At 38.8% G+C, this 20462-nt stretch overlaps 1 protein-coding gene across 1 annotated transcript; it reads left to right on the top strand.

Annotated features, from left to right (window-relative positions):
* Positions 1–7598: 7598 nt before the first annotated feature.
* On the top strand, positions 7599–20435 carry cand1 (cullin-associated and neddylation-dissociated 1). The gene is made up of 15 exons (XM_042721942.1): positions 7599–7924; positions 9968–10111; positions 10588–10742; positions 10883–11006; positions 12172–12428; positions 13792–13897; positions 14094–14239; positions 15445–15737; positions 15870–16011; positions 16199–17692; positions 17845–17940; positions 18084–18253; positions 18334–18498; positions 18941–19048; positions 19286–20435. Exons 1-15 carry the CDS (start codon positions 7857–7859, stop codon positions 19508–19510), a joined length of 3693 nt encoding a protein of 1230 aa, XP_042577876.1. The 5' UTR covers positions 7599–7856; the 3' UTR covers positions 19511–20435.
* The last annotated feature ends 27 nt before the right edge of the window (positions 20436–20462 follow it).

A 20462-nucleotide genomic window follows, 5' to 3' on the forward strand; every position in this document is an offset into this window, starting at 1 on the left:
AATTTCAAACCTAATTAAATCACCAGCTTTGGAAAACAGCATTCTCTGAGGTCTAGCTGTCAACATTAAGGCTTCATTGGGTGCTTGGTTAATCAAATGTGAATTAAATTAAGCTCTTTAATCAGCTAAATGTGTTGAGAAAAAGAGTGGGTTGGCCAAGAATGAGTCTAATTAGGCAAGGCCAAAATCTACTGGAAAGGACATGACAATGGCAAGTTATGAATTACAGTGAACACGATTTTCTACCACCTTGGTTTATTGCGTGACACTAAATTTGTGTCACATCTTAAATCTGGAAACATAACTTATTAAATGAGATGTTTTGTTCACTTCTCAATTATGATTAAATTAGTGGTTTCTATTTAGCCGCAGACCTTTCTTACCAATTACCTTGTAATAGGTTATTGTAGACTCTAATGTATTACTTCCTGTTACAATATCCCTGAATATAAAGCTGCTGTGAAACAAGGCGCAACACAAATACACTAAACATGACTTGTATTAGAGCTACATTAGGTAAAAATAAACAATTTCCTAATAAATATCACCTTAAAGTGATATCACATGGGAAAGTTGTAGCTGTAATCATGATACTGCTTTTATTCTACAGTTCAACAGACAAGGAACTACTGTACTTTCTTACACCACAGGTTCAGGATTTGCCATTGATGGTTCAAGACATATGTCCAAGCCTTCGTTATAAATTGAAACAGTCATGTTAGATATAAATGAGGCAGATTTTTTTCAGCAGTTCAATAAACAAGTCAATACTGAGGAACTTAACATTTTAAACACAGTATTGCAAGATACTTGTGCTGCCATTTTGCTGCTATTTTGTGCTGCCAACAAAAATAGCTCCAAACAAAGCCACAAAAGAACAAATTGGTTGAGTGAATGACACAATGACTCCCTCATAAGGACAATCACTTGACTTCTTCCTGAATGAATCAACAGTTTAGAACAAATAGTTTGAATGAATAATTCATTGTCTCACTCATAAAAACAGTCACTTGCTGTCAGCTCCTGGTGTAGCAACGTAACCTGCAACAAACAAGAATGTCCCAGTGCTGAACGCTGCTTGACCAATCAAATTCAATGATCAGACTGTATTTATCCTACATCATAAATTGGGGAAGGCCAATAAATCAGTATTTTTTTTATACTATATTTTGTTTCTTCCACACAAGCACCTGGGGTTTTTGAATGTGGGGAACACAAGCACCTGGGGTTTTTGAATGTGGGGAACCGAATTATGTTCCACACAAGCACCTGGTTTAATAAAAATTTTTGTAACCGAACTAACCACTAAGCCATTGCTCTGTTCTTGTTGAAGATGAGGGTCTTGTCCCTCCCCACTAAGCCCTACAATGGTTTTGTCCCTGCACTGACCACTAAGCCATTGCTCTGTTCTTGTTGAAGATTGTTAATCTGTGACATGCTCTGTTCTTGTTGAAGATTGTTAATCTGTGACATGTATATGTTCTCCATCAACCTGAGGTCTCGGAGCAGGTGGTGAGGTCAAAGAGGTTGTGCTGGAAGGTGCTTTATACCTTGCATTACATCCCCTTTGGGAGCCTTTGGGCTATTCCGCTGTGCTTGTTCTTTATGGCATTGATTAATCAGAGAGCACGCCTGCAATGAGGCCACACACTTATACACCTATACACTCAGACTCACTCCTGCGGGCAACCTCCCTTGAGGGCTCTGAGCAACTCATAACCCTCAATCAAGATTCCCCGAAAGAGAGGCCCTAAAGAGAGCACTGATGATGAAGAGCTAGATCAGACATTGTGACAGACAGACTCAAGGAGGATGATGGAGGAGTGAAAAGATACTGTCTAAGAATACATGACCTTGTATAAATGCCCTTTGCATTTAACTTAGCTGCTATTGACCAATCAGAAATTGAGAGGTTCTTAACAAGTACATGGTGATGGGTCAAACATTGAGGACATACGCCACATGTAGTGTCTGTAAAGGCCTTGTAAATACTGTCGTAATGAACATTTTAGGTCAGTGCCGTATATCAGTTTGATTAATGCTGCTGTAACAATGGCTCTAATAATGGTAGTAATTCAGATGTGGATATAAAATACTCTGACTAAGCAGCTGTCGGAAGCAACATGGTGTCCACATTAAAAACCAGAGTTTGAAGCTGTGGGTATAATTTTACTTCAAAATGTGGAGGAAATATTAAGACGAACACTTCTGTTGAGTCTATGTCTGTCTGTCTGTCTTTCCTTCATTAAGTCAGCTGAGGTTAACAGTTTAATAAAGGTGAAGTGTGTAGTAATGTGGATGTTATGCATTCTCTTTCGTCCAGCTTAAAGGAATAGTTAAACAAAAATGATGAAAATAACAACTTTAAAATTTCAGTTTCTTTTATTAGTGTGAAATCACACACTTTACATTTAATCAAACAGAATAAGGGTGATGAAATGAGCCATGTTGCTATTTCACAGTCATCTGTGTGCTTGTTTGAGATAGTGGGGATAAAGTAGACGATAATGTCTATGTGTAGGAGCCTGTAGTAATGAAGTGCTCTCTTGAGACTTTGCCTTGAGGCTTATATTGAGTAAAGAAAGTCTTTGCCATTGCAATGTATTCACAGCTGACATCCAATGTGGCCCATGAATTCCAATGTTTGTTTGTTTGTTTTTTCAGGTAATGCATCTGTTACTTGACTAGCAATTTATCTTTAGTGTTGGGCCAGGAAATTAAAGTAAATTTTAGTTAGTTTAGTAAGTGCAACAAGGGAAGTTGTGGGCTAGTGGTTAGAGAGTTTGACTCCTAACCCTAAGGTTGTGGGTTCGAGTCTCAGGCCAGCAATACCACGACTGAGGTGCCATTGAGAAAGGCACCAAACCCCCAACTGCTCCCTGGGTGCTGCAGCATAAATGGCTGCCCACTGCTCCGGGTGTGTGTTCACAGTGTGTGTGTTTTCACTGCTGTGTGTGTGCACTTTGGATCGGTTAAATGCAGAGCATGAATTCTGAGTATGGGTCACCATATTTGGCTGTTTGTCACGTCACTTTCACTTTTTTCACTTTCAACAAGGGGTGGCCACTGCTTGAGTAGAACGCAATTACCCCAATTCAATAAGTCATTAATGGTCCATGGATTGTAGCCCTTTCAAAACAAGAGGTCATTTGTAATTTCCAGATTGCATGTAACAGAAAACTGAGGGAAAAGTTTGAGAAAGCAATTGAGAGCAGAAAAGGGGAGAGAGTTTATGTTGTAGGACAGAATGTTGGCTGACTTTTTAATAGTGAAATTAAAAAGAAAGGGCAATTACAATTTGATAATGGATTACGGCTCCCAGGGGTTCATTGTAAACAGAAGGTTCATCATTAAATTCCATTTACGCCTATTCAACGCCACAGAGCCATTGCTGCATGTGTAATTGAATGATTTTTGAGCCTCAAATTGCAATTAACCCAATTTTAGGGACAGATTTATCTAACCTTAAATTTTTTATTTAAATTTACATAAAATCCTAATAGGAGGTTTTTTTTTTGCGGTTTTTAGTTTACAAGTGTTAGCAGTGATGGAATTTATTTGCAAAAGCATTGCTAGCACAATTTTATAGTTTTTATTATATGAGAAATCAGATAAAATAATATTGATTACTCTTCTATCCTCAGTCAACCACCAGTGTTGGGGAAAGTTACTTTTAAAAGTAATGCATTACAATATTGCATTTCTCTCTCTCTCTCTCTCTCTCTCTCTATCTCTCTCTCTCTCTCTCTCTCTCTCTCTCTCTATATATATATATATATATATATATATATATATATATAAAAACTTTTAATTGAAATGAATTCATTACATTCATTTTGTGTTACTTCTTGTCACCTGGGCTGGGCTTCCTTATTTGTTTTTTAAGAAAACAAATTATGTTTTTGGTAACTGTAAAGGCCCTTTTACACCAAAATTTAAATTAATAAGCCTCAAGCTTGCGTTACTTATTTGAAAAAGTAACTATTTTTATAACTACAATATTTTGTTGTAAATTTATGTCAAGTCACCTTGATTTATATAGCACTCGCTTTATACAACAAAGATTGTGTCAAAGCAGCTTTACAGTGCTAAACAGAAAAATAGTGTCTCAATAATAGGAACAAAATTCAGTTCTGCTGTACATCAGCTCTAAAAACAGGACAATAGCAAACAGTCAGTATTTTTAAGTTCAAGTCAATTCAGTGATGTCATCATCCAGCTCAGTTCAATTGTCTTCTATTTGTAGTGTCTGTGCAATCAAGTTGATAGTATTGCCAAACTTTAAGTATAATGCATTACCTTACATTACTTGTAATCTGCTAACAACAGAAAATATCATGGTGGCTGTGCCTTGGCTATTTGTTAAAAAAAAAAAAAATTAAAAACTGCCTTGCTATCTAGTGCCTACATAAGCAGCGGCATTCAGACAGCATCAACAGAGTGGATATTCCCTGTCCCAACTTCCTGTTTGAATAGCAAATATATCAACACATATCTTGCTTGTCAAGATATTTTATATAGTGTTTAGCATGCATGAAAAAGTCACATTTTCATCAACCTGTTTGCTTTATGTAATCCATTATATGTCACAATAGAAACTTTTTTACCCACAGACTGGAAAATGAGGCCACAACAGTCTTTTCTTCCCCTTGCCCCTATTTTGCTCGGAGCATCTGAGCGTTAATGCCTACAGAAGGAGGCATGCCATTATGAGAGAGCTATGGGCATGCTTTTCTGCTTCCACCACACATCGATGCCTCCATGAGGTAACATAATTGGGACATCATTTCCTGAAAAAGCCTTGGATAATCTTAGGCAATAGCATCAAGATTTATTTCAGTGCAAAGAGATGTTTCTCCACAATGACAGGAGGTCTCTCTCTCTATCATGTCAGTTCAATGTCTTTCCAAAAAACATGCTCATGCTCCCCTTTCTCATGACAACTACTGGAGCCTTGTCCCTCTGCAACAGAGATCAATCAAGTAACAAGTTTTAAACTCTATCAAAAAATTATATCCACACTCTAAAAAAATGCTAGGTTGTGTCAACCCAACTTTGGGTAAAATATGGACTAACCATACATTTGGGTTAAAAATTCAATTCACAAATTTCACCCAGCAGATGGGTTAGTCCATATTTTACCCAAAGTTGGGTTGAAACAGCCCAGCATTTTTTAGAGTGTAATAATTCTTAAAGAAAACTAACATCAAATTCAACTTCTCGATATGACAGTTTTCTCAAAGAATTTAGTTTTCTGCATAGCAATTATGTATCACTGATATTTAAAATCTCAATCTCGTGGGCTATTTAAAAGAAATGAAAAAGAAATTCACTCACTTAATGAGTCTTGAATGAAATTGCTTTATTTCTCCTCTCATCTGTGCTTTTGCATGCAGACACACACTCGCTATCTTCTTTTTATTTCCTTTCTATGCCTTCGCCACCTGGTGTCCATCCAAAAGCCATTTTCCACACAGCTGTTGGGGTATTCTGAGAAACCATAACTGATTTCATGGTGAATTGATTTGTTGTTGTGTTTCAAAATAAACTGACAGATTGACAAGCATGAAATCGAAGCCAGATATTTATATATAATTTACCATTATTCAGTGAAAATGTTAACATATTTTAAGTTTTATGTTTACAATTACATTTACATTACACACAATGATTATTTCTGCTGCTTTTTTATCTTCAGTTATTCTGTGAAGATGTAAAGGTGCATTTCACTGCATGACTGTGCTCTGCATCGCCAACAGTGCAATGGTTGTAATCCTAATTATATTTGACCTCCTGTCTACTACTGAGTCAAAAACAGTGTGTAGTGCATCTTACCATATCGTACTCGATCTCAGAGAAAAAGACAAAAGACGTTGCAATGCTGTATGCAGATTTGGGGATTGTGAGAGTGGGTCAGACAATGCTGGAAGGCAGTCTTCTCAAAGACATCATCCAAATACGTCTAAGACAAAAGTCGTTTTGGCATAACAAAACATACTGCATTAGTCTGCATATACTGCATGGGACAAAATGATGACAATTGCATAAGTCTCTCTATCTATTCCTTCCTATTTCATGATCTTACTAAGAGCATATCAGAGCAGAAAATGAGAGAGGTGTGCTGCACTCCTCTTTGGGAACAGGGTAGGCTTTGAATGAAGACACACTGAAGGACAGGATGAATGTATCAGAGGATTCATCTAACTGAGGGTCCAAAAGTCAAGCCTGTCTAAGGGAGTGGAGAGTAAAGGATAATTGCTAGTGTTTTCTCTCTTTTTGGCTTTCTCTCACTCTTTTATGCACCAGGTCTTTTCAGTGGTTGAAATGAAATACTAGACACCCATTTATTTCATGTGTCAATAGAGGTTCTAGACAATATATAATTTGCAATATGTCATTGCTTTTTGGACTGATTCAAATAGTCAGGATGGATCTGTTCTCAACTGTTTCAGTGAAGAATCATAAAAAAAAATAAACAATAAAAAAATTGTTTAATAAAAAAGATACTGTAAAGTTAGACTATATATATATATATATATACTATAATTATATATGTAGAACACACACATACATATACACACACATATATATATATATATATATATATATATATATATATATATATATATATATATATTATATATCTATATATATATATCAAATATACTAGTACTATGTAATCCAGATTACGTGTGTGTGGCTATAAATATATATGCACACACACACACACACACACACACACACACACACACAGTGCAGGGATATATGCATACACACTCACACACACACACACACACACACACACAGTGCTGGGTAGTAACTGATTACATGTAATCTGGATTACGTAATCAAATTCCAAAAATTCAATATTATTAATTACATTATATTACATTTTAAAATACTCATAATACAGTTTATTATTATTATTATTCACACAATAGCAATACATTATTCACAATTAATTGATTCTCCCTAACTATTCCTTTTCATGAAACTCAAAAAACACCCTGCAGTTCCTTTTAACAAACCCCAGTTTGGAAAAACATGATATAATGTAATGTTTCATGCACTTCACGTTGTTAATAATAGCAAATGGAATATATTTTCTTTCTCTTTGTACTTTTATATCAGTGTGGTAAAAGAGATCATCTTGTTTAAATCAATGTGTTAAATGTGTAAAGTCAAAAGTAATTTAAAAGTAATCTACAAGTAGTCTGGTTATACCTAAAATGAGTAATGTAATGGATTACGTTACTGACTACAATTTTTGTCATGTAATTTGGAATCAGTAGTCTTACCAGCACTGTGTATACACACATACACACACACACACACACAGAGAGAGAGAGAGAGAGAGAGAGAGAGAGAGAGAGAGAGAGAGAGAGAGAGAGAGAGAGAGAGAGAGAGAGATAGCAGCACTTTATTTTATTAGATTAAATTTGACCACAAAACAATAAAGAATCATGCTGTTAGTTGAGTACAATCAAATCATATTCATGAGAACACCTGCTTTACCACACCACAAAAATGATGGCCAAAAGATGAAGTTCCCATGCAGTCCAAGTAGGCAGCTCACTAGGTTTTGCAACACAGCCCCACTCTCACTGTCTTCTCACAGCAGTGTCTGTCTGAGCTCCTCCCTCCCGCAGAAGCGAGCAGCACCTCCATTCAAACCCATCCAAACTCAAGGCATGAGCGTCTGTTCTTCCCCGCACAGCTGCTGCTGATCACCTGCCTGTACAACAAACCCTGGATATTCGTCTTGTACTTTACAGCCCCTTCGAACCATCAGAAAGAGGCGAACTAAATCATTCTGGCCCTAAACGTACACACAAGTGGTTTTCCAGACTGCAAACATGGCGAGTGCCTCGTACCACATCTCTAATCTTTTGGAGAAAATGACATCCAGCGACAAGGATTTCAGGTCAGTAGTAGTGCAGATACCTTGCATGAGTGTTAAATAGCATGCATGTGTATTTTTAGCGCTTGTGATGGCGTTTACATGTCTTAATGAATAACGAAGAGATCGCAGAAAGTTTTAGGCCGCGAATAGCGCGACTGTTGTTTAGGGAGCTGCTTAGCTTAGCATGTCAAACTCACACTGCACGGGCCTTCATTCTGATTTTTGCTGTTTAAATTTGTGTTTGGATCATATAGTCACGGCTGTAATTAACCATTTGGATTAATAATTTGACATCGGTTGCTGAAATTGAAGTTGTCAAAAAATGTTGGTTTTAGTGCTAGTATGGATGTTCGCTAGCTAGCCGCTAGAATTGGCCGATTAGCTTTAGCATATCTTTTTGGTGGCACTGCACGTGAACTATCATATCATTTGCAACGAGTACAATCATTTTCAACAAACCATGGGCGGAATGTGCAGAAAGTTGACGAATCAGCACAACATCTCGTATTTAATATATTTTATTTCCCTATAAGTTGGCTAATGTTAGCATAAGTGCACGTCTATGATACGTGCATAGATTTAGAGAAGTTTGTATAATGTAAAGAGCATCTTGAATTCAAGATTCATCTCAGAAAACCTCATGTCATTTTTAAATGTGCGAACTGACAGGTTTGACAGGTCATGCATTTATTATTTTCTTCTTTTATTCACTTCTTAATCACATGCTAACGTGCAGATTGACACTAATTTATGAATACAGTGGTTGATTCTTGTCTTTTATAAGTCACAGGCTGCGTTAAATTATTTAATTCAAATGATTACAACATTTCAATTAAAAAAAACAACAACAACATATTTTTAAATAATAGTGATATTTACCTCGGGGTTATACCTGTAAGCAAAGATTGCATGACAGTTCCTCGTTGACTTTGGTTTGAGAATACTTGCCTGATATAGAAACTTAGTAATAACAGTTGAAAAGCTTAATCATGAAGTTGTAGCTCGTCTATATAGTTATTACAAATTATATTTTGGGCTGTCATGCTGTTCTTGCTGCTGGGGGAATCCCTTTGAATGATTTCAGTATATTCAGCAGTGGCCACCAGGAGGTTAATGGTTTGTGAGTTTTATACATTTCAGACAGGAGTTCTCAAATGAATGCTAATGCAGTCATCGGCTCATATTCCCAGAGTCTTTTCCGCCTGTCATCTCCGTCAAGTTGTTTTAGTCTCTCATTCCAGCTCTTTCTGAATTTCACAAGATTTCACCCCCTGGGAACATTTTGCTTACACACCATTCTAGGTCTCCTCTGTTGGTGTGTGCTGCCGTTCCCTCTCGTCCTGCTGTTGGAGCGTGTGCGTCTCATGCATTATTCATTCTTACTTAGGCTCTCACTGGAATAAGAGATTCCATGCCTTCAAATATATGCCAAAGCAGATGCACTTAGTTCTGTGTGTGTGTGTGTCTGAGAGAGAGATGGCACATAATAGGGTATGCAGAAGGTTTTCGCTCGTATCACATATGAGGTTCTGTGCTGAGGCTTTGATGTTGGCACCCAAAGACAAGATTTCATTTTAATCCACTCCAATTTCAGCTCAGAAGTGGATTATGAATTATCGAACCATGACAAGTGAGAGGAAAAGGTGAAAATGCTTCAGTCAGCCCATTTGCTTTGACATAATGCTAGCAGCCTCGCCATACAGGTGGCTCTCATGTTACGGCCATGTGAGTGACTTTACATTAACCATTCTGTTAGTGCTGAAGTCATATGAAACCCTCTTTAAGTGTGGCAGTGTGTCTGGACCATTAGGAACACCTCTGGAAAAAAAAAGTCATTGCTTGTGTAAAATGTTGGATTTTATGAGTGAAACAGGACATGCAATGGAAGAAAATGTTGATGGTGGGAGTTGGATTAGGGATTGGTTGGATAGTGAAAAGTGGTCTATATGATGACGTTAGATGGTAGGGATGCACAAGTTATTAGATTTTGGTGGAAGAAACATCTTTTTCTTGAGAATAAAGTCATTTTAGTCATTCATAATAAGTCCTTGTTTATTCCCTCAGATTCATGGCCACCAATGATTTGATGTCCGAACTGCAGAAGGATTCGATAAAGCTGGATGATGATAGTGAACGGAAGGTGGTCAAAATGATCTTAAAGCTCCTGGAGGACAAGAACGGAGAAGTTCAGAATCTGGCTGTAAAATGGTAAGAATTTTGCTATTTGTTCCAGTCCTTCTGCACTTGCATGAACTTGAAAGCTTCTCTTAGTTGGGTATTTTCAGTGTGTCCTTCATGAATTGGCTTCGGTTTGTCCTCTGAAAATGGTTTAATGTGAAATTGATTTGTGCCGGAGTGATTTAGTAAGAGGTATTGCTGTTTTTCACATTGATTCATCTCAGTTATTAGCCTCTAAGATTCGCCTTTAATTTTGTTCCCTAGATATTTTTAAAGGGATTGCATGAATAAGTCCGTAATCTCTCTTCATTTTATTCCGGTCTTTGTGTTGTGAGATACAAGTTTGCTTACAGAGACTTTTTTTTTTAAACCTTATGAAAGATAAAGCCATCTTGCGAATGGATTAAGACTGATTTGAATGCTAAACAGAAATAATGGATTTTTGCAAGCAATAGACAAATAGGAAGCATTTCAGAGGTTGCACTAAAAGTCCTTATTTCTTGCAGTTTGGGCCCACTTGTCAGCAAAGTGAAGGAGTACCAGGTCGAAACCATTGTTGATACATTGTGTACAAACATGTTATCAGATAAGGAGCAGCTTCGAGATATTTCCAGCATCGGCCTCAAGACGGTGATTGGAGAGCTCCCGCCAGCATCCAGCGGTAAAACAACATGCTTTCCATGTGTAACGTTATTAATACAGTTGTTTCCAGAGTTTTCGACAAACAGAGAATGTATTCAGCTATATTTAGTTGTTTTCCTGCACCGTCTTGCCTGCTAAGTCCATTTCTCTTTGCTTTAGGCTCTGCTCTTGCTGCTAGCGTTTGCAAAAAGATTACAGGCCGCCTCACAAGTGCCATTGCCAAGCAGGAGGACGTCTCAGTTCAGCTGGAAGCATTGGACATCATGGCAGACATGCTGTGCAGGTATGTCAGATGAGCCATGTGATGACTGCTGCTTTTGTTTAGACCAATTGGGCTTTTGAGTGCACATGGGTTCCTGCCAGGTAATTTCTGGAGGTGTTTGTGCTCATGCATCTCCCCTCTGTGGCAGTTCTCAGTTATCTTTTTCCTCAGTTCACTGAGCTGAATATACTTGTAGATATTTCAGTTTAGAGGCTGACTCTCAGCTCTGTATGGTAACTAATGGCAGACTTTGAATTAGTCTTGGGTGATTGCATTTTTCATTTATATTTACATTCATGCATTAGAAAGAAGCTTTTATCCTGTTTGTGTGTTCCTTGGGAATTTCAATCCACAAGCTATTGCTAAGGTCATGCACTACCAGTTGAGGTGCATGGAAATATTCATACGCAAAACATTTCCCACGATTAGGATTTAAGGCCTGTTCACACTAAGAATGGAAACTATAGGGCCTACCTTTTCATAGTACCTGAACACTACGCGGTGCAAAACCCATAATAATAACTGTATTAATATCAACATCAATGAACAATTACATTGGTTTCACTTTACAGTTAGCATTTTTCATGTGAATAGGTCTTAAACGTTAGATTGAATCTACAGTAAAGCGTGCTGTTTTCAGAGGAATGGAGCAGCAGTTAGCCTACACACTTCAGACACAAAAAGCCATGGTTCTCATGTAGCTGACACAGGTTTGAATTTGGTCTGCAACATATTCTGATCTTCCTTATTTCCTAGTAATTTCCTGTTATTGTCCATTATCTTACTATTTTTAAATAGAGTACTAACATGGAATACAACTATGCAGCACAGTATATGTCTTGTGCACTTTTTTTTTTTTTAAAGCGTACATTATGCAATGGAATTTTTTTTTAACATTTATCAATTACAGGTTTAATTCAGTAAGTGCTATTCAATTATCTTGAACAAATTTTGGGGGGAATTTTTAATCCTGGTATGTTTAAAACTTGAACTTTAAGTTGAGTAAACTGCACAGTGTGATGCACATTTTGGTAAATAAAAGAAATTGGCTATATATGCTATGTACTTTATACAAGTATTATGTTAGTATTCTATATTTCCTATCTAATTGAGTAGCAAAATGATGTGGTCTTTGGAACAAATTCTTCTTTAGAATGTCTTACATTGTTTGTGTTCATTTATCCAGACAAGGAGGCCTCTTAGTGAATTTCCATCCTTCCATTCTGAGCTGTCTGCTCCCTCAATTGACAAGCCCTCGCCTGGCAGTGAGAAAGAGGACCATCATAGCCCTGGGACATCTGGTCATGAGCTGCGGAAACCTGGTCTTTGTGGACCTCATCGAGCACTTATTATCCGAGCTCTCACGCAACGAGTCCATGTCAACCACGCGCACTTACATCCAGTGTATTGCTGCCATCAGCAGACAAGCTGGCCACAGAATCGGTGAGGCTCCCCCGTTGTTACAGACCTCAGTTAACTTAATGTCTTTGGGGTTCAAGACCTCATCTCAGTTACTCTTTAAGTGCTGAAAGCAATTTTAGTGTGCACTTATTGAAGCCATCAACTGTGATCTTCTCATACAGCTATTAGTTTCACCACTGATGCTGTAATTTAGCCTTCGCTTGAATGAGATAAAGCAAACCAAAGCTGTCCTCAAAGATCTTTAAATGGTCTAATTATTACAATAGCTGTTTTTTGTTGTTGTTTTTTGCAGAAGGCATGGTGTAAATACTTGTGTGTAATGATATCCTCCCCTCCTAGGTATTGCTTTTTTACCACAGTTCTCCATGGCTTGATCTTGAAGTTCAGAGTCCTTTCTTATGATAGACAATGTTTCACTCAAGATTGAGGTCACCAGCATTGACACTGAATCCTGATTACATTTCACTTTATGATTGCTCAGGTTGATGAGCAGTAGAAGTTATTCAGGCCGATGTGCGCCATCTTTCTCCTTTATCAGTTTTGCGTTGACAAGAAGGATTTTGACGTCATTTTTGCACAATTTTTAATAATGATACAATAATAGAACATGTTAAAGTTCCCCTTAATTATTCTGAACTTTGACTGTTTTGTAAAATTCACCCCCAAAGCACAATTATATATATGTATGTATGTGTATATAGATATAGATATATATATATATATATATATATATATATATATATATATATAGATATATAGATATAGATAGATATAGAGATAGATATAGATAGATATAGAGATAGATATAGATAGATATAGAGATAGATATATAGATAGATAGATAGATAGATATAGAGGGTATGAGCTTGAAGGCAACTCTCCTTGGAATTTGACCGAACAAATTGCCAGATTGTTATTTTGTGACGAGATGGAACAATCTCCAGTACGGTTGTTATTACCCGTCACCTTGTCATCAACATTGTTCCATTGGTGTGCTGCTAAGGCAGGCCATTTGGCACAAATGAAATGAAGTGAAAAGTCATTTAGGTTTGCTGCTGTGGTGCGCCATTCCCCCATCAGCCAATTACCGCCTACGTTTGATGAAACAAAGACAGCTGCGATTAAGATGCACAAGATTACTTCAGTGGAATGCACTCAGTTGTTTTGTAGCTATCTCTTGCGCTACTGTTTTAATTAAGTCTTTTGTCATCTTAAGTTTTCTTTGATTGTGCTGAACACAGCAAGGCCTTTATCTTGCAGCTCTCCAAACTCTTTTATATTTCTCAATGAATTATTGTAGTTTGATGTTAAGTTTGGTAACCAAATCTAACTGATATGTGTGTGTAATGATGGTAAATGACAACATGTTGGTTTTATCTTGCAGGTGAGTACTTAGAGAAGATCATCCCATTGGTGGTGAAGTTCTGCAATGTTGATGATGATGAACTGAGGGAATATTGCATACAAGCTTTTGAGTCTTTCGTAAGGAGGTTAGTCTAGCCACTGACATATTTCTTTATTTTTTTTGTGACTACGCTATTCTCTTACTTTTTTGTGAGTAGTAGTCATATAGATTATAAGATCTCAAAAAAACAAATAGCTAATGATAAAACAAGTTTCACTTCTGCATTAATGTGAACTGGTTATTTGTGGAATTTAAAAACTCTTAATGTCTTTGATTCCCAGGTGTCCGAAGGAAGTCTACCCACATGTCCCAACAGTCATTAGCATCTGTCTTAAGTATCTGACTTATGACCCCAACTACAACTATGACGACGAGGATGAAGATGAGAATGCAATGGATGCTGACGGTTTAGACGAAGATTATCAAGGTACGAGGCGGGGCTCATTTCTCCTCTCAGTCTGAGGAAAGAAGGATTTATTCTCTCTCCTGAACCAAAAGTCTGTTTAGCTGTAAGTTATCAGCTCAGTTTGTTAGTTCTGGTGTGTGTTAGCTTCTGCTGGTCGTATAACAACAATAAAAACCCTAGGGATTATTTTTCCACATTTTAGGCGTTTTTGAAAGCAGTGTCTTGATAATACAGCAGTCGGAGAGGCAGTCTGTCCATGTATGGGACTGAAAAGTTGGCCATCTGCAGAGACTGTTTGCCAGACCATCGGAAATCAGCTTGTTATTGGAATGAATGGACGATGGCGACTTGTTCGGTCTAGCAGCTTTGAATAATGCTAAAGCCTTTACAGCCAATGAAATTGGCTCTGAGATTGGTTTGGGGGTACTGATTGTCCTGTAATGTCCAGACAGGCTTAAACGTTTGCCACCATTCCTCGTGTTACCTTAGAGATTGTCAAGCAGGCACCTTTTTACTCTACTAAATGCATGTGCTGAGCATGTCATGCCACATTCTCTGACACAGGATGTGCATTTTCGGAATGAAAATGCTTTTTTAACCATTAGTGCTCTGAAGCACAACTGAGTTTGGATGTACTCAGCGTTGCATGTTGGAATGAAGTGTTTCATGTGGATGTACGGTTGAGAAAAATGTGGGTTGCTGCACTTTAGAATTTGACAGGAGCAGGCCGTAATGACAAGCCCCTGTCCAAAAGCTTGAGTTAGATATTCATAAATGCCTTTGGTCTACTTGATCTTTTCTGGCATCAAGGATTTTTATTCTCAGCCCCTACTGGAGTGTTGTTTCATCCATAAATCATATTCCTACCTATCTGTTGTTTTCTTTTCAATAATTGATTGTGCTGACTGCGCACTAGCTTGTAAGCAGCCTTAGGAGGCTCGTACACTTTGGCAGCAGATTTGAGGGTACGTTTGTTTTCCTCTCAGAAGCCCACGCTCTTTGTGTTGCTGAAGCAGAGGGTACAGGGGACAAACTTGTTGCTCTATATGTTTAACAGTGTCTGAGTATTAAAGAAATTCTTTTTGGGGCTGCTAGTTTGGAACTAAAGTACCCAGGCACATCTACATGCATAATATGCAAACTAATGTGAACAGTATGGATTGTAGAATGGGATTATACCAAGAAGAGATTCTGATTATATCATCTAATTCATGCGATCCAAACAGGAAGTGATGATGAGTACAGTGATGACGACGACATGAGCTGGAAAGTGAGGAGAGCGGCAGCAAAGTGCTTGGATGCCGTGGTGAGCACACGACATGAAATGTTACCGGAGTTCTACCGCACGGTTTCTCCAGCGCTCATTGCCCGCTTTAAAGAGCGGGAAGAAAACGTCAAGGCAGATGTGTTCCATGCCTACCTGTCCTTACTCAAGCAAACACGCCCTGCCCAAAGCTGGCTCTGTGACCCGGATGCCATGGAACAGGGAGAAACCCCTCTTACAATGCTTCAAATTCAGGTAGGGAAAGTTTTTTTTTTTTTTTAATCTAGTACATTGCAATATACTGTGAAGACAACATTATTTCATACTCTTGGGTTTTCTAATTATGTCAGTTTATTTCTAAGGGTGATATGTTGTGTGCCTTTGCAGGTGTCCATGATAGTAAAAGCACTGCACAAACAGATGAAGGAGAAAAGTGTAAAGACCCGGCAGTGCTGCTTCAACATGTTGACAGAACTAGTAAACGTGCTGCCAGGGGCCCTGGCGCAGCATATACCTGTTCTCATCCCAGGTATGTGCCTCAAGCAAGCTATTACAGGTTAAAGAGAGTAGAGTCATTCCTTCCATGATCATATCCTTAATTCTTGACAAGTTTGATCAGCATTTATAAAAGCTCTATAGGGTGAACCTTGAAATGTTTCTCAGCAATTCCTTTTTTTAGTATTTGGAGTGAATTTTGTTTATTTTGTTCCATCTAGGTATCATATTTTCTCTCAATGATAAGTCAAGCTCTTCAAATCTGAAGATAGATGCCCTGTCTTGCTTGTATGTGATCCTGTGCAACCATCAGCCTCAAGTCTTCCACCCCCATGTTCAGGCAATAGTGCCTCCTGTAGTTGCTTGTGTGGGTGATCCCTTTTATAAGATCACTTCTGAAGCACTGCTGGTCACCCAGCAGTTGGTCAAAGTCATTAGGCCCCTCGATCAAACCGATGCTTTTGACGCTTCGCCCTACATCGCTGACCTTTTTGCTTGCACCATTAAAAGGCTGAAGGCAGCAGATATCGACCAGGAAGTCAAAGAGCGAGCTATTTCTTGTACGGGGCAAATTATCTGCAATCTTGGTGATAGCCTTGGTGCGGACCTACCAGGCACTCTCCACATCTTCCTAGAGCGACTGAAGAACGAGATAACAAGGCTGACCACTGTCAAAGCTCTCACACTCATTGCGGGGTCACCGCTAAAGATCAACCTGAGGCCCATTTTGGGTGAGGCTGTTCCCATTCTTGCCTCCTTCCTACGTAAGAACCAGCGAGCGTTGAAACTAAGCACACTGGCTGCACTGGACATTCTGGTCAAGAACTACAGCGATAGTGTAACACCGGCCATGATTGACGCTGTACTGGCTGAGCTGCCACCTCTTATCAATGAAAGCGATATGCATGTCTCGCAGATGGCTATCAGCTTCCTCACCACGCTTGCACGAGTCCACCCTGACTCGCTGTCTAAGATAAGTGGCTCTATTTTGGCTGAACTCATAGCTTTGGTTCGTTCGCCGTTGCTGCAAGGTGGCGCTCTTAGCGCCATGCTGGAATTCTTCCAGGCTCTTGTAGCTACGGGAACTGCCAGCTTGGGCTACATGGATCTGCTACGAATGCTAACAGGTCCTGTGTATGCCCAGAGTGCAGCGCTCACCCATAAGCAATCCTACTACTCCATTGCGAAGTGTGTGGCTGCTCTTACACGGGCTTGTCCTAAAGAGGGCCCTGCAGTGGTGGGACAGTTCATTCAAGACGTGAAGAACTCACGCTCCACTGACTCCATCCGATTGCTGGCTCTGCTGTCCCTTGGAGAGGTCGGCCACCACGTTGATCTGAGCAGTCAGCCTGAGCTGAAAACGGTCATTCTGGATGCCTTCTCCTCAGCCAGCGAAGAGGTCAAATCAGCAGCTTCATACGCGTTAGGCAGCATCAGCGTGGGGAATCTCCCGGAGTACCTGCCCTTTGTCCTGCAAGAGATCTCTGGCCAACCCAAGCGACAGTACCTGCTGTTGCACTCTCTCAAGGAAATCATCAGCTCTGCTTCAGTGGCAGGGCTTAAACCGTATGTTGAAAATGTGTGGGCGCTGTTGCTCAAACACTGCGAGTGTACAGAAGAGGGCACAAGGAACGTGGTAGCTGAATGTCTGGGGAAGTTAACACTCATCGACCCAGAGACTCTTCTGCCAAGGCTAAAAAGCTATCTCTTATCAGGTTAACAACTCCTAATAAATCCCTATCAAAACAGCATAAAAATAAATAAAAATAAATTTAAAACAATTTCGACGATTTTTTGAACATATATTCTCATATATTGTTTTTTATAAATCTAAGAGTTTTGATGGAAGTGTTCTTTTTCTCCGCAGGATCATCTTATGCCAGGAGTTCTGTAGTCACAGCTGTTAAATTCACAATTTCTGATCACCCACAGACAATTGACCCCCTTCTTAAAAACTGCATAGGCAAGTGCTAGTATCAGTTGGTTTTCTCCTTGGGAAATACATGCTTTTTACTTTTACTGTTTAAGTACAAACTTGCACCATTTTGAATTTTGTCCAGAACACATTTTAGAACTGGTTTTAATTGTAATTTTTTTAAATACTAGGTGATTTCTTGAAAACATTGGAAGATCCAGACCTCAATGTACGAAGAGTGGCTCTAGTTACCTTCAACTCTGCAGCTCATAACAAACCTTCTCTTATTCGAGACCTGTTGGATACAGTTCTCCCTCATTTGTACAATGAGACCAAAGTGCGCAAGGATTTAATCAGAGAGGTAATCTCCCCTTTGTCCACAGCCTTTTGGTGTACTGTCTCTTAAAAGCTCAAAGCTCAATGACACCTGCCTCTTTCTAGGTTGAGATGGGTCCGTTCAAACACACAGTGGACGATGGTCTGGACATCCGGAAGGCTGCATTTGAATGCATGTACACTCTATTAGACAGTTGCCTTGATAGACTTGACATCTTTGAATTCTTAAACCATGTTGAAGACGGACTTAAGGACCATTACGATATCAAGGTAAGCCATCAGACTCAACTCCATGAATCTTTCATGAGACACAGGCTTTTTGCCATGTAGATCATTTAGCGATCACAGAAGATGAAAGAGTGAATTGATTAACAAAGATTCAGTTGTGCAGTCATCAAAGGCATAAATGCATAATGCATACACAATAGACGTTGTCCAACTTAATTTTAAACGTACTTATTACCAGGTGTACTTGCATCCTAATGAAGCGGGAACATTAACTACTGTTTTAATATAATTGAGTGCTTTGTACTAGAAAATATGTGGATTTAAATGTTTCAGTTGTTTACTTACACACTTTTAACAGGAATTATCATATATAGTATTTTTCTAGCGAGCCATGGGTATTTTACAGTTGCAGGGAACTTCAGTGGGACCAAAAGTATGTGCATAGACTCATGAATCATTTTTTGCTCTATTAATGTGTTTACAGATGCTGACTTTTCTCATGCTGGCCAGATTATCTAGTCTGTGTCCCAGTGCAGTGTTACAGAGGTTGGACAGACTTGTAGAGCCGCTTAGGGCAACATGCACCACAAAGGTAAGCAAAATGTTCAGCAGACACCTTTGTGTATTGACAGTGGTGAAAATCTAAACTGAGCTGCATCTAGCAGTTAGCACATGAGCTCAAACATCTGTGGTTTTCATAGGGGCAAAATTTTGAATTCAGTTTGCCATGTTTTACCAATCCTGTTCCCCATTTTTTAATGAAATAGTGATGCCAATTCATTTGTCAAAAATTATGAGTCGTTTGATTTCTAATTATATTCTTTCTCAGGTAAAAGCCAACTCTGTGAAGCAGGAGTTTGAGAAGCAGGACGAGCTCAAACGATCTGCCATGCGGGCCGTAGTGGCCTTGCTAACCATCCCAGAGGCCGAGAAGAGCCCCCTAATGAGCGAGTTCCAATCTCAGATCAGCTCCAACCCTGAGCTGGCCGCCATCTTTGACAGCATCCAGAGGGACTCCTCCAGCGCCAACATGGAATCCATGGACACCAGTTAAACGTCTAAAACAGCGTACCAATTACCATCGCTCCCAAGAAAATCCACAAAGAAATCCAACCCTGGGGGACCCTTGTATTGTTCCATGCGTTGCACTGAATCAAAAAATAGGAGGAAAACAAAATCTAAAGTTAAGAAAAGAAAAAACTAATGAAAAGACAGACATTTGTTCTCTTAAGCTTCAAAGCTTATTACCACATTCTTTTTTTTTTTTTTTTTTTTTATAAACAACAGGAAATCGCTTCAGTTGTTCATTGTTCTCCATTCTTCTCCATTTTGTTTTTATTTTTTCTTGTTCATTTTCATACTTCCTGAGGTTCTGTAGATACCTCAACTCACAGGGGTGCGGAGGGATTTGCTAGGTTACCTAAAAATGAATTGGCGCAGTATTTGTTTTATCATGGGAGATTTGTTCTTTACATTCTAGGCTGCTGACGACTTACATCAGGATCTACAGGGGTAAAGGATAGCACTCAGTGGGTTTGAATCATTTCAGGACCATGTTTTTTTCTGTCATGTTTCTTATCAAACAGGTTTTATTAGGTTTTTGTACGATTCGAATGTCATCTCTTCTCTTTTTACTGTTGACAACTTAAGTACAGAGCGAGATGAGTCTTAGAAATATTATCCTGAAGAGGTGTGGCATAGTTAGAGTATTTCGTTGGATGAGTGACTGCTTATTTTTCCTTCACTGCATTTCATTACATTCCCACTGTCCGCAGAATTGCGAGTCATCAGCATGTGTCACACATCCAGAGAAATGAGCATTCAGCTGCACACGTTTTGCATAATATTTTTCTTTTTCTATTTGATGACAGTTTTGTTTGGCTCCAGCATATAGAGGTGAAATATGTCATCAAACATTGTTATGAGAAAATATTGCCCTGTATGGAACGCACATATGTGAATAAAAAGAGTGGAGAATATTCTCTCAGGTGCTCGACTGTATTCTA

This window comes from Cyprinus carpio, chromosome B4 (assembly GCF_018340385.1).
Source record: "Cyprinus carpio isolate SPL01 chromosome B4, ASM1834038v1, whole genome shotgun sequence".
In the NCBI taxonomy this organism is placed as follows: Eukaryota; Metazoa; Chordata; class Actinopteri; order Cypriniformes; family Cyprinidae; genus Cyprinus; species Cyprinus carpio.